This window comes from Siphateles boraxobius, unplaced genomic scaffold (genome assembly GCF_051911475.1).
Source record: "Siphateles boraxobius isolate OS27281-9 unplaced genomic scaffold, OSU_SipBor_1 186, whole genome shotgun sequence".
NCBI classification, from domain to species: Eukaryota; Metazoa; Chordata; class Actinopteri; order Cypriniformes; family Leuciscidae; genus Siphateles; species Siphateles boraxobius.
The window spans coordinates 545,303-560,000 of record NW_027508795.1 but is presented as its reverse complement, the minus strand read 5'-3'; the positions used below and the strand labels follow the sequence as shown (position 1 = coordinate 560,000).

The 14,698-nt window shown below is 40.8% G+C and overlaps 1 protein-coding gene across 1 annotated transcript in view; it reads right to left on the bottom strand.

Moving 5' to 3' along the window:
* Positions 1–14,698, bottom strand: part of LOC143741306 (CUB and sushi domain-containing protein 3-like) — a 323,702-nt gene that overhangs the window by 1,721 nt on the left and 307,283 nt on the right. Inside the window, exons 55-56 of the mRNA XM_077233739.1 lie at positions 13,901–14,086; positions 10,324–10,497 (exon numbers count right to left, since the gene is read on the bottom strand). Of these exons, the coding sequence (XP_077089854.1) occupies positions 10,324–10,497; positions 13,901–14,086 (360 nt within the window). The remainder of the gene's footprint in view (positions 1–10,323; positions 10,498–13,900; positions 14,087–14,698) is intronic.

Genomic DNA, 14,698 nt, shown 5'->3' with positions numbered 1-14,698 from the left:
GGAGTGTGTGTGACTCGTAGAGAGTGTGTGTGATTCGTGTAGAGGAGTGTGTGATTCGTGGAGAGGAGTGTGTGTGACTCGTAGGGAGTGTGTGTGATTCGTGGAGAGGAGTGTGTGTTACTCGTAGGGAGTGTGTGTGATTCGTGGAGAGGAGTGTGTGTGACTCGTAGAGAGTGTGTGTGATTCGTGTAGAGGAGTGTGTGATTTGAGGAGAGGAGTGTGTGTGACTCGTAAGGAGTGTGTGTGATTCGTGTAGAGGAGTGTGTGATTTGAGGAGAGGAGTGTGTGTGACTCGTAGGGAGGGTGTGTGATTCGTGGAGAGGAGTATGTGATTCGTGGAGAGGAGTGTGTGATTCGTGGAGAGGAGTGTGTGTGACTCGTAGAGAGTGTGTGTGATTCGTGTAGAGGAGTGTGTGATTTGAGGAGAGGAGTGTGTGTGACTCGTAGAGAGTGTGTGTGATTCGTGTAGAGGAGTGTGTGATTCGTGGAGAGGAGTGTGTGTGACTCGTAGAGAGTGTGTGTGATTCGTGTAGAGGAGTGTGTGATTTGAGGAGAGGAGTGTGTGTGACTCGTAGGGAGTGTGTGTGATTCGTGTAGAGGAGTGTGTGATTCGTGGAGAGGAGTGTGTGTGACTCGTAGAGAGTGTGTGTGATTCGTGTAGAGGAGTGTGTGATTCGTGGAGAGGAGTGTGTGTGACTCGTAGAGAGTGTGTGTGATTCGTGTAGAGGAGTGTGTGATTTGAGGAGAGGAGTGTATGTGACTCGTAGGGAGTGTGTGTGTTTCGTGTAGAGGAGTGTGTGATTCGTGGAGAGGAGTGTGTGTGACTCGTAGAGAGTGTGTGTGATTCGTGTAGAGGAGTGTGTGATTTGAGGAGAGGAGTGTGTGTGACTCGTAGGGAGTGTGTGTGATTCGTGTAGAGGAGTGTGTGATTCGTGGAGAGGAGTGTGTGTGACTCGTAGAGAGTGTGTGTGATTCGTGTAGAGGAGTGTGTGATTCGTGGAGAGGAGTGTGTGTGACTCGTAGAGAGTGTGTGTGATTCGTGTAGAGGAGTGTGTGATTTGAGGAGAGGAGTGTGTGTGACTCGTAGGGAGTGTGTGTGATTCGTGTAGAGGAGTGTGTGATTTGAGGAGAGGAGTGTGTGTGACTCGTAGGGAGTGTGTGTGATTCGTGTAGAGGAGTGTGTGATTCGTGGAGAGGAGTGTGTGATTCGTGGAGAGGAGTGTGTGATTCGAGGAGAGGAGTGTGTGTGACTCGTAGAGAGTGTGTGTGATTCGTGTAGAGGAGTGTGTGATTTGAGGAGAGGAGTGTGTGTGACTCGTAGGGAGTGTGTGATTCGTGTAGAGGAGTGTGTGATTCGTGGAGAGGAGTGTGTGATTCGTGGAGAGGAGTGTGTGTGACTCGTAGGGAGTGTGTGTGATTCGTGTAGAGGAGTGTGTGATTTGAGGAGAGGAGTGTGTGTGACTCGTAGGGAGTGTGTGTGATTTGTGTAGAGGAGTGTGTGATTTGAGTAGAGGAGTGTGTGTGACTCGTAGAGAGTGTGTGTGATTCGTGTAGAGGAGTGTGTGATTCGTGGAGAGGAGTGTGTGTGACTCGTAGAGAGTGTGTGTGATTCGTGTAGAGGAGTGTGTGATTCGTGGAGAGGAGTGTGTGTGACTCGTAGAGAGTGTGTGTGATTCGTGTAGAGGAGTGTGTGATTTGAGGAGAGGAGTGTGTGTGACTCGTAGGGAGTGTGTGTGATTCGTGTAGAGGAGTGTGTGATTTGAGGAGAGGAGTGTGTGTGACTCGTAGGGAGTGTGTGTGATTCGTGTAGAGGAGTGTGTGATTCGTGGAGAGGAGTGTGTGATTCGTGGAGAGGAGTGTGTGATTCGAGGAGAGGAGTGTGTGTGACTCGTAGAGAGTGTGTGTGATTCGTGTAGAGGAGTGTGTGATTTGAGGAGAGGAGTGTGTGTGACTCGTAGGGAGTGTGTGTGATTCGTGTAGAGGAGTGTGTGATTCGTGGAGAGGAGTGTGTGATTCGTGGAGAGGAGTGTGTGTGACTCGTAGGGAGTGTGTGTGATTCGTGTAGAGGAGTGTGTGATTTGAGGAGAGGAGTGTGTGTGACTCGTAGGGAGTGTGTGTGATTTGTGTAGAGGAGTGTGTGATTTGAGTAGAGGAGTGTGTGTGACTCGTAGGGAGTGTGTGTGATTCGTGTAGAGGAGTGTGTGATTCGTGGAGAGGAGTGTGTGTGACTCGTAGGGAGGGTGTGTGATTCGTGGAGAGGAGTATGTGATTCGTGGAGAGGAGTGTGTGTGACTCGTAGAGAGTGTGTGTGATTCGTGTAGAGGAGTGTGTGATTTGAGGAGAGGAGTGTGTGTGACTCGTAGGGAGTGTGTGTGATTCGTGTAGAGGAGTGTGTGATTTGAGTAGAGGAGTGTGTGTGACTCGTAGGGAGTTTGTGTGATTCGTGTAGAGGAGTGTGTGATTCGTGGAGAGGAGTGTGTGATTCGAGGAGAGGAGTGTGTGTGACTCGTAGAGAGTGTGTGTGATTCGTGTAGAGGAGTGTGTGATTTGAGGAGAGGAGTATGTGTGACTCGTAGGGAGTGTGTGTGATTCGTGTAGAGGAGTGTGTGATTCGTGTAGAGGAGTGTGTGATTCGTGGAGAGGAGTGTGTGATTTGTGGAGAGGAGTGTGTGTGACTCGTAGGGAGTGTGTGTGATTCGTGTAGAGGAGTGTGTGATTCGAGGAGAGGAGTGTGTGTGACTCGTAGGGAGTATGTGTGATTTGTGTAGAGGAGTGTGTGATTTGAGGAGAGGAGTGTGTGTGACTCGTAGGGAGTGTGTGTGATTCGTGGAGAGGAGTGTGTGATTCGAGGAGAGGAGTGTGTGTGATTTGAGGAGAGGAGTGTGTGTGACTCGTAGGGAGTGTGTGCGATTCGTGGAGAGGAGTGTGTGATTCGAGGAGAGGAGTGTGTGTTACTCGTAGGGAGTGTGTGTGACTCGTAGGGAGTGTGTGTGATTCGTGGAGAAGAGTGTGTGATTCGTGGAGAGGAGTGTGTGATTCGTGGAGAGGAGTGTTTGATTCGTGGAGAGGAGTGTGTGTGACTCGTAGGGAGTGTGTGTGATTCGTGAAGAGGAGTGTGTGATTCGTGGAGAGGAGTGTGTGATTCGTGGAGAGGAGTGTGTGATTCGTGTAGAGGAGTGTATGTGACTCGTAGGGAGTGTGTTTGATTCGTGGAGAGGAGTGTGTGTGACTCGTAGGGAGTGCGTGTGATTCGTGAAGAGGAGTGTGTGATTCGTGGAGAGGAGTGTGTGATTCGTGGAGAGGAGTGTGTGATTCGTGGAGAGGAGTGTGTGATTCGTGTAGAGGAGTGTATGTGACTCGTAGGGAGTGTGTGTGATTGTGGAGAGGAGTGTGTGATTCGTGGAGAGGAGTGTGTGATTCGTGGAGAGGAGTGTGTGATTCGTGGAGAGGAGTGTATGTGACTCGTAGGGAGTGTGTGTGAATCGTGGAGAGGAGTGTGTGATTCGTGTAGAGGAGTGTATGTGACTCGTAGGGAGTGTGTTTGATTCGTGGAGAAGAGTGTGTGATTCGTGGAGAGGAGTGTGTGATTCGTGGAGAGGAGTGTTTGATTCGTGGAGAGGAGTGTGTGTGACTCGTAGGGAGTGTGTGTGATTCGTGAAGAGGAGTGTGTGATTCGTGGAGAGGAGTGTGTGATTCGTGGAGAGGAGTGTGTGATTCGTGTAGAGGAGTGTATGTGACTCGTAGGGAGTGTGTTTGATTCGTGGAGAGGAGTGTGTGTGACTCGTAGGGAGTGTGTGTGATTCGTGAAGAGGCGTGTGTGATTCGTGGAGAGGAGTGTGTGTGATTCGTGGAGAGGAGTGTGTGATTCGTGGAGAGGAGTGTGTGATTCGTGTAGAGGAGTGTATGTGACTCGTAGGGAGTGTGTGTGATTGTGGAGAGGAGTGTGTGATTCGTGGAGAGGAGTGTGTGATTCGTGGAGAGGAGTGTGTGATTCGTGGAGAGGAGTGTATGTGACTCGTAGGGAGTGTGTGTGAATCGTGGAGAGGAGTGTGTGATTCGTGTAGAGGAGTGTATGTGACTCGTAGGGAGTGTGTGTGATTCGTGGAGAGGAGTGTGTGATTCGTGTAGAGGAGTGTATGTGACTCGTAGGGAGTGTGTGTGATTCGTGGAGAGGAGTGTGTGATTCGTGTAGAGGAGTGTGTTCTTCCTTTTTAGAAAGAAATAGTATCTGTGAGGATTTTCAGTCAGGATTTAGACCGCACCATAGCACTGAGACAGCTCTCATTAGAGTCACAAATGATTTGCTCTTATCATCCGATCGTGGGTGTATCTCGCTATTGGTGTTACTCGATCTTAGTGCTGCATTTGACACCATTGACCAAAGCAGTCTTTTAAATAGACTCGAAAACTATGTTGGCATTAGTGTAATTGAATTAGCGTGGTTTAAATCATACTTATCTGATGGTCATCAGTTTGTAGCAGTAAATGAAGAGATGTCTTATCGATCACAAGTTCAGTATGGCGTACCACAAGGCTCAGTACTAGGACCGTTGCTGTTCACTCTGTACATGCTCCCCACACACACACACACACACACACACACACACACACACACACACACACACACACACACACACACACACACACACACACACACACACACACACACACACACACACACACACACACACACACACACACACACACACACACACACACACACACACACACACACACACACTGTACATGCTACCTTTAGGTCGATATTATTAGTTTTCACTGTTATGCTGATGATACTCAGCTGTATATTTCTTCATGCCCTGATGAAACTTACCACAAAATTATCGGAATGCATAGTTGATATAAAATACTGGATGACTAGTAATTTCCTACTACTTAATTCTGAAAAAACTGAGATTCTAATTATTGGGCAAAAAAACTTCCTCACGTAATAACCTGGAATACTGTCTAACACTTGATGGCTGCTCTGTCAAGTCCTCGTCGTCGGTTAGGAAGCTGGATGTGTGTGTGTGTGTGTGTGTGTGCTCTTTGATAGCAATCTTTCATTTGAAAGTCACGTATCTAGTATCTGTAAAACTGCATTTTTTATCTTAAAAATATATCTAAATTACGTCAAATGCTCTCAATGAAAAATGCAGAACAACTAGTTCATGCGTTCATGACCTCAAGGCTAGATTATTGTAATGCTCTACTGGGTGGTTGCCCTGCACGCTTAATAAACAAACTACAGCTGGTCCAAAACGCAGCCGCTCGAGTTCTTACCAGAACCAGGAAGTACGACCATATTAATCCGGTTCTGTCAACCCTGCATTGGCTCCCTATTAAACATCGTATACATTTTAAAATATTGCTGATTACTTACAAAGCACTAAATGGTTTAGCTCCCCAGTACTTGAGCGAGCTCTTAACGCATTATAGTCCTTCACGTCTATTGCGATCTCAAAACTCTGGCCAGTTGATAATACCTAGAATATCTAAATCGACTGCTGGCGGTAGATCCTTTTCCTATTTAGCACCAAAACTTTGGAACAATCTTCCTAACATTGTCCGGGAAGCAGACACAGTCACATAACACTCTATAGACTTCTATAATTCAATGTTAGGCTGCATAGTTTAGATCAGCTGGAACCGGGAACACTTCCCATAAATCCTGATGTACTTTGTACATTATAAGAAGGATGGCGTCTACGCTAATATTAGTCTCTCTGTTTATCCCCAGGGTTACCGCAGTCCGCCGGATCCAGGGGTCTCATTTATAAAACACTGTGCGCAGGATCCTTACTAAAAGTGTACGTGCGCCAGAAAGGCAAATATAGCGTACGCAAAAAAATATTAAGACTTATAAAACCGTGCATACGCCAGAACCTGTGCAGAATTCACTTCATAATCCCATTGTGCGCATGCGTCTCCTCCCTGAAATAACCATACATGAGCTTACAACGCCTAGTTTTACTATGCATATCCTCATCTGCATATCATTTACATATGATTATTCATCCACATGATAACATGTTTAACGGTAGGCCTACAAGACATCAGGAAAATATGAAATACGGATGTGCCGTCACATTACATTAATACAAATAATTTAGTAGCCTATCCTTGCCTTGTTTTTGAATAAATAAATCGAATAGTGTAAAATACATTTCAGAGAAAGTTTTTCTCAATCTTTTCCACTGGCCAAATAGTATTTTTAATTGATTTATATTTTTAATGTAGACCTTTGTTGTGCATTATTTGCACGAAACACTTTTCTCAGACAATCTGCTATTATCATGATAAGAATTATCTAGTTAAAACATTAAAACACAGCATGCCTGAGGAAAAGTGTTCAAAAGCATTGCATCCACAACAAATATTTCTATTTATTGAATAAAAAAACTGTTATAACACACTGTGTGTGAGTATATAAACAGTACTGTAATATAACTTATATTACATCTCAGTAATGATTTCATGTAGTTTAAGTCTTTACGTCCATTAATGAGAATGGCATATTTAATCTAAATGTTTATATCAGAAGTAAAACCTAGTTTAAATCATTCTTTTATTTATTTAAACTGTTATTGTGAACATGCACTGTATGATTAGGACTTATAATGAAGATTTACGGTTTTAGATTTTACGGCTATATTTGCGTCGGTTTCACTAAACAGCCAAACGCACTCGCTGACGCGGACATTAAGTAAGGATTGATATTTGCTTCAAGTTATAGGCTTGGTGACTGAAATTATATCTGTATTATCTTTCTGTAGGCTAAATGTATAATTTTCATTCGATTTTCTGTCTAAAAGTGACGAAAAAGCCATTTAACTCCAGCTCACCATCGGTGTAGCTCCGTCTCCAAAACGTTGCTTTTTACACCTTTCTTCGCCTTAGTCACCATTGGCTTTTGGCTTGCTTAGTTGGGGACATTTAATTTTATATTTAACAATATTATTACAACATTATTTTCCTGTTGTCTCTGTAAAGCTGCTTTGAAACAACCTGTATTGTAAAAAGCGCTATATATATAAAGGTGACGACTTCATTTTAACAGCTGACAGATATTCAACATAATTCATGTGTGAGAGTCTAACAGAAGGACGGACAAAACCAGTGAAATATCAACTGATTTAATAACTCTGAGTTATTCTCATATTTTATTACCATTTTCTAAACTAAAACGAATAAACTGTGATGATGTGAGAAATGTTGAAGGTGTCTGAATAAATTTTTGGTTTGTCTGTATATTGTAAAATGTAATTTATTCCTGTGATCAAAGCAGAATTTTAGCATCATTACTCATGATTTTTGATATTTAATCTTGGCATGTGAAGATGCATTGTGTCAGTTTTCCCACTGCAATATAAGTGACTGCTTTTACTGTGTATTGTTAGTTCTTGGTCAATATAAGCGGCACAGAAAAAGCCTCACAGGTTTGATAACGATTGACTGATTCATGAACTATTCTTTAAAAGAAGAACATCTGTGCATGTTAGTTGGACTCAAACAGACAGCTCGTCAGTAGAAGAAGCGGTGTAGTGTGTCACGCAGAGACAGAAGTCATTATTCAGCTGAACTTAATTAACTCATGTAAGACTGACACATAATGACAGAAAATAAGACCCAAGACAAAGATGAGCTTCACTCAACAATCTGCTCCTTCAAGTGCATGACTTCTCAAACACACGCAAGCCTGAACAAGCCGGCACAAAAGACCTGAGTATTATATGAAGGCACAAGTCACGAGCCGCCGCCGTGTGTTACTGTGATTTTACCATGAGAATGGGAGAAGCTTTTATTAAATGGAGAAAACGGAATATAATTTATAAATTAATAATCTTATTAATAAGATTTAGATAATTAATAATCTAACATTTTTGTGCTGCACAACGTGAAGAAGAGCAGCTGAAACATCCTAAAATCACTGTAATAGATTATATTCTTCATATTCACTTCAGTTATATCAAAGATTAACATAACATAACAACATAAGACATAACATAACACAAATTAACATGACTTAACAACATAATATAATATAAAATAATATGATATATGACATGACATAATAACATAACACGAAATACACAAAATAAAATGACATGACAACAACATACTAACATAACATGACATCAACATGACAACATAACATAAAACACCACACAACTTAACATGACAAAAGATGACATAATATGACATAACATAAAATAAAGTAACATGACAACATAATATAACATGACATGATATATGACATAAGATGAAATAACAACATGAAATACACAAATATAATGACATGACAACAACATACTATAACATAACATGACATATAAACTATTGCAACATAACATAACACAACACGACAAAATAAACAAAATAAAATAACATGATATATGACATGACATAAAATAACAACATGAAATACACAAAATAAAATGACATGACAACATACTATAACATAACATAACATGACATAACAAGCCATAACATGCCATAACATAACAAAATAACAACATGAAATACACAAAATAAAATGACATGACAACATACTATAACATAACATAACATGCCATAATATAACAAAATAACAACATTAAATACACAAAATAAAATGACAACATACTATAACATGACATGACATAACATGCCATAACATAACATAACATAACAAATTAACAACATGAAATACACAAAATAAAATGACATGACAACATACTATAACATAACATGACATGACATAACATGCCACAACATAACATAACATAACATGTCATGCCATAACATGCCATAACATAACATAACAAAATAACAACATGAAATACACAAAATAAAATGACGTGACAGCATAACATGACAACAACATACTATAACATAACGTGACAGGATATGACATGACATAACAACATAACATAAAATAACATGACATAACATGAAATACAAAATAACATGAAAACAACATAATATAACATGACATGATATATGACATAACAACATGACATCACAACATAACACAACACTAAATACTATAACATGACATAACATCATCAACAAACCATGGTGAAATCACTGTAATGGATTATATTCTTTATATTAATTTCAGTTCTTTCAAAGAGCCTCAAACCCCACAAACAGCAAACCAGCCAGAACAACACAACATCCCTGACCAAACAACAAATGACAATTGCAATTTATTTCTGAAATTACTTTTAATATCCATGGCAAGCAGAGTCTCTTTCTCTCAGTGGACAAACACAGAGCTTGATGTTGCTTAATCAATACAGTCATCAAGAATAGCGAAGTTACCGCCGAGCCACAGAGAAACGTGTAGTTATAGTTATACAACTAATGCTGCTTTTAGTAGAGAGGTCACTGCACAACACAAATGCATGCTCTCTCTCTCTCTCTCTCTCTCTCTCTCTCTAGGTTAAAATACAATGACATCGTATTCAGTAATATTATCGATTTAACTGCACATACTATCAGATGAGAACATTAGAACTGAATTTTGCTGGATAATGACACGAACTTTGCAACATAGACACTGTTATTTAACTGGATCAACAGTGAACTAAATTGAGCTGAATAATAATAATGACACTATTATCTTCTCTAGAGATGCTTATCGCTGAAATTGAATTGGTTTCATAATATATAAATACATGTGACTTGACTTAAAAACTACATAGAAACAGCCCAGGCCTCCATATGAGCCTGAATGACTTCTTTAAACTAGTAGCGATTGCTTCGGCGTCTTCAAGATGCGCAAGAAAGTAGTTTTAGGAACAAAAAACCTAAAAATGTCTACAAATATGGAAACCCAAAATTATAGATTTTTTCTTATATGCCAAAAATCATTAGGACATTAAGATCATGTCCCATCAAGATATTTAGAAAATTTCCTACCGTAAATATATATAAAAAAAAAAATTTGTGAGTGAATGCAGCAAAATCGCGAACATAAAATGCACAACTTTAAATGCGATTTTCTCAATGTTTTGATTTTTTTGCATCCTCAGATTCCAGATTTTCAATAGTTGTGTCTCTACCAAATATTGTCCTATCCTTACAAACCACACATCAATGGAAAGCTTATTTGTTCAGCTTTCATGTGATGTACACATCTTAATTTCAGAAAATGGACCCATGCGACCAGTGTCACATATTTATACCGATTTCATCAGGCTCCGAAAACTCTTCAAAAGAACACAAAGAATGTCCTTCTCAACTGCCATAGTTGCAACTCTTCAGAACAGCGTGTTCAACGCACCACCGTTTCCGTTTGAAAAAACGTTTTGCAACTTTTCGTCGGGTGTGTCTTACCTGAGCAGTGTGGCTGCGAGCCACTCCATTGGCCGTTCAGCTGGCAGGAGCGTGTGGATTCACCAATCAGAGCTCGGTCTTCTAAACACCTGTAGTGAACTGTAGATCCGAAGGTGAATTTCTCTCCCGTCACAACGCCATGAGGAGGAGAACCAGGGTGACCACAGTCCACCTCTGTAGGAGACACACATCAGTCACTCACTTCAACTCACAGCTCGGATTTATTCTCTTTAATGTATTAAAGTCCCCCTGTAGTCAATCATTTTATTCCTTAAAACTCATCTTTGATCATCAAAACGACACATTTAGATGTCTTCATGTCTTAAAATATCTTGAATGTAACTCGACACCCTTGCCTCATTTCGTATGCATGGTTCTATTATTATGCAAATGAGCCCCGCCTCCACTCACTCACTCACTCACTCAGAGATCCACTCGTTGACGATCACACGTTGATCTGATTGGTTACAAGGTAGTTTGTGACGTCAGAAACACCAGCGATTTCAAAGCGTGTTTTTGAGACTGTCTTTGGTTCACTGCAGTTTTAAGCAGAAAATACTCAGCAATGCTGTCAACCTATGAATTTACACATGGTTTGTCTTACAGCATATTAAAAACTCCACATTAACAATATTAAAAGCTTGATTTTCACAACAGGGGGACTTTATGCTGAGATTACAGTAGATTTAAAGTAATTTATAGTATAAAATCAAATTCATAATTCAAGTTTACATTACATGTTGTTAAAACACTAGCATTTACAAAATGGTGGTAAATCTGAAAAAAAAGAGGGATGACAATGTAAGTTGACTCGACTTGGCTTTGTCAATGTTTGGTGTTTTCATGAGTGTGAATGTGAAGGTCTGGCACAGGTTCTGTGTGGGTCTGGCTTTAACCCTCTCGGAAGATCACCAAAAACAAGTTCTGCGTGAGGGAAGTTTAGCAAAGAGGAAAAAAGGACCTCGTACAATACGTAAAATTTACAAGTTTACAGAGAACACATCTCTAAATTCAGCCCTGCTTTTCTGTCTTCAGCAACAACACAATTACTGTGGGACTTTCCTGCTGTGAGCAATGTTCAAATTATCATGCATAATCCTTTTGTTTCTGAGGAATATGATTTTTTTTGCACAACAAAAGCTTATTTATTGAATATCTGTCTGAAACACTCCGCTCAGCATCCATAATGTATTTGATAGGTGTCTGGAATATATAGAGACAAAATCTCTATATTTTTTCTCTGAAATAATGTTTCTTTTTCCCAATAAGAGCCATCTTTTCAAACAAACAGCCATTGCTGCCGCATTGAAGTTTAATGTTTAATAGAAATGCAAGGAGTGTTAATCAGCTAATCAGAGTTTGTGTCCAAACCAGGGATTCGATTTTAGAAACGGTTTCTATTTCTGCCACGTCGTGGAACAACAACATACAATCTGAAAAATGATAATCTCTGATTTGAGATTGATTTGGTTGGGAGTGCAGTGTGCTTGCAGAGAGACTCCGCCCACATGCTCTTCTTATTGGCTGTGGTTTGTCATTGATTTGGTTGCGAGTGCAGTGCGCTTACAGAGAGACTCCGCCCACACACTCTTCTGATTGGCTGTGGTTTGTCATTGATTTGGTTGCGAGTGCAGTGCGCTTACAGAGAGACTCCGCCCACATGCTCTTCTGATTGGCTGTGGTTTGTCATTGATTTGGTTGCGAGTGCAGTGCGCTTACAGAGAGACTCCGCCCACACACTCTTCTGATTGGCTGTGGTTTGTCATTGATTTGGTTGCGAGTGCAGTGCGCTTACAGAGAGACTCCGCCCACACACTCTTCTGATTGGCTGTGGTTTGTCATTGATTTGGTTGCGAGTGCAGTGCGCTTACAGAGAGACTCCGCCCACACACTCTTCTGATTGGCTGTGGTTTGTCATTGATTTGGTTGTGAGTGCAGTGCGCTTACAGAGAGACTCCGCCCACACGCTCTTCTGATTGGGTGTGGTTTGTCATTGATTTGGTTGTGAGTGCAGTGCGCTTACAGAGAGACTCCGCCTACACTCTCTTCTGATTGGGTGTGGTTTGTGATTGATTTGGTTGTGAGTGCAGTGCGCTTACAGAGAGACTCCGCCCACACGCTCTTCTGATTGGGTGTGGTTTGTGATTGATTTGGTTGTGAGTGCAGTGCGCTTACAGAGAGACTCCGCCCACACGCTCTTCTGATTGGCTGTGATTTCGTGTTTCGCAGTCGTGTCTCATCTGGTGTGGAGAGAGAAATCGCTAGTCGCTGGAATCTCACTGCGTTTGTTTTAGGAAACAACTAAGAACGGATCATTGAGTTGAACTCGAGAACTTGATCAGTCCAATTTGTGAACCAAATCAATTTATTTGCAATAAATAACTACTTAAATCTCAGTCTGTTCCTCAAATGACGATTACAGAGGATCTAAATAAATCACCTAAGCCGAATATATTACATTTGTAATGCTTTTTTGATAATTTCGGGAGCCATGGTCAATGTATGTAAAAGAGCATATAGATTTGGAACAACAAAACAAACGGGAACACTTTACAATAAGGTTCATTAGTTACCATTAACTACTAATAAACTGCACTTACACAGCATTTGTTAATCTTTGTTAATGCTAATTTCAACATTTACTAATACTGTATTAAAATCTTGTTAACATTAGTTAATGCACTGTGAACTAACATGAACAAAGAGCTGTATTTTAATTAACTAACATTAACAAGGATTAACAAAAGCAGTAACAAATGTATTGCTCATTGTTAGTCCATGTTAGTTAATACATAAAATGAACCTTATTATAAAGTGTTAGCAAATGGACTATACAGTCGTAGTGTGTAGTTGTTGACATCTTACCAGCATTAATTCATCTCTGGAGCGCTGCTGGAGAAACACACATAAGCTCTTCACTTTAATTTAGCTAAGCTTCTTTTCAGGCCTGGTTTTGATGTTTGCTTTCTTTTGAATTGTAAATACACCTGAATAAAACTGAGGAGGTGCAAATTTTCATAATATTCATCCGGCTGACGGGGGAAAAGAGGCCGCTTATTAAAATTCCCAGGTAGCCTCTGTCGACTTAGTGAGTGCAGAATTACCCTGTGTACACTTGAGAGAAAAACAAGACTAATAGACAGCTAGCAGAATGTTGCTTTTCCTTCACGCTCGCTGTATCTCGCGTGGAAACCGACAAGAAACCATCAAGTTCAGGTTTGAAGCAATTACAGGGACAGAGATGGAGAGCGAGAGCAGGAGGCAATTACTTTCTCACAGGCAAATGAACACGTCTCTCTAATGAATGTGCTCTTGACCTTAATACTCCTCGCTTTGGCAAACTGGAGAAAAGGTGCGTTAAATTCACTGCCGTCCACTGCGGGAAACTCCGGGAAACTTTTAAAGCTTTCACACAGATAAAGAAGCCTCCGTCATAAGAGCTCTTTGAACCGAGCGTTGCACTTGAGTGCGTGTTGGCTAACCGGTGACATTTACCATCTCAGACGGACAGAGGTCAAAGACCAGCAATGATAACAGTCGAAATAATGAGAGATAAAGTGAAGCGACGCACACGTACCCAGGCATTCTGGTAACGGTTTGTCCCAGTATCCCACCGGCTGGCAGGTTAGAACCGATGAGCCGAAGAGGTAATATCCGGGATTGCAGTCGTAGGAAACTACGGTCCCGAAGGTGAAGTTCCCGTACTCAATTTTGCTCTTCCTGATTGAGTTTGCTGGAATACCGGGATCAGTGCAGTTGACGACTGAATAACACAAACAGAAAAAGGATAATGAGTGTTGCAAGCCACGACAATTCATAAATAAAATACAATAATATATATTTTTTTTTATATATACACACTAAAGTTCAAAAGTTTGAGGTTATTATGATTTTTGAATGTTTTTTAAACAAGCCTCTTCTGCTCAACAAGGCTACATTTATTGGATCAAAAATACGGTAATAGTGAAATATTAGTATAAGATAAAATAACCGTTTCTCTGTGAAAATATTGTAAAATATAATTATTTATTCCTGAGATCAAACCTGAATTTTCAGCATTATATATATATACTTTAGTGGTGGACCGTTATTGGCGTTAACGTGCTGTGTTAACATGAGACTCTTATCGGGCGACAAAAAAAATATCGCCGTTAATCTATTCTCAAAGTTGGGTTGGGATCATAAAATAGCTTTTTCGAATATCGTTATATTTTCGCGCAATTCCATGTGTAGCCTAGTATATTTGACATAATTGACGCCGCACCTACTGTCACAGATCGCGCTGCAGGGTATTTTCCTGTCAGGGACACAAGGCGTATACTTTTACGTTACGTTGGGCGACGTTCCTCACGTTACTTTATTTTAATGCAATTAC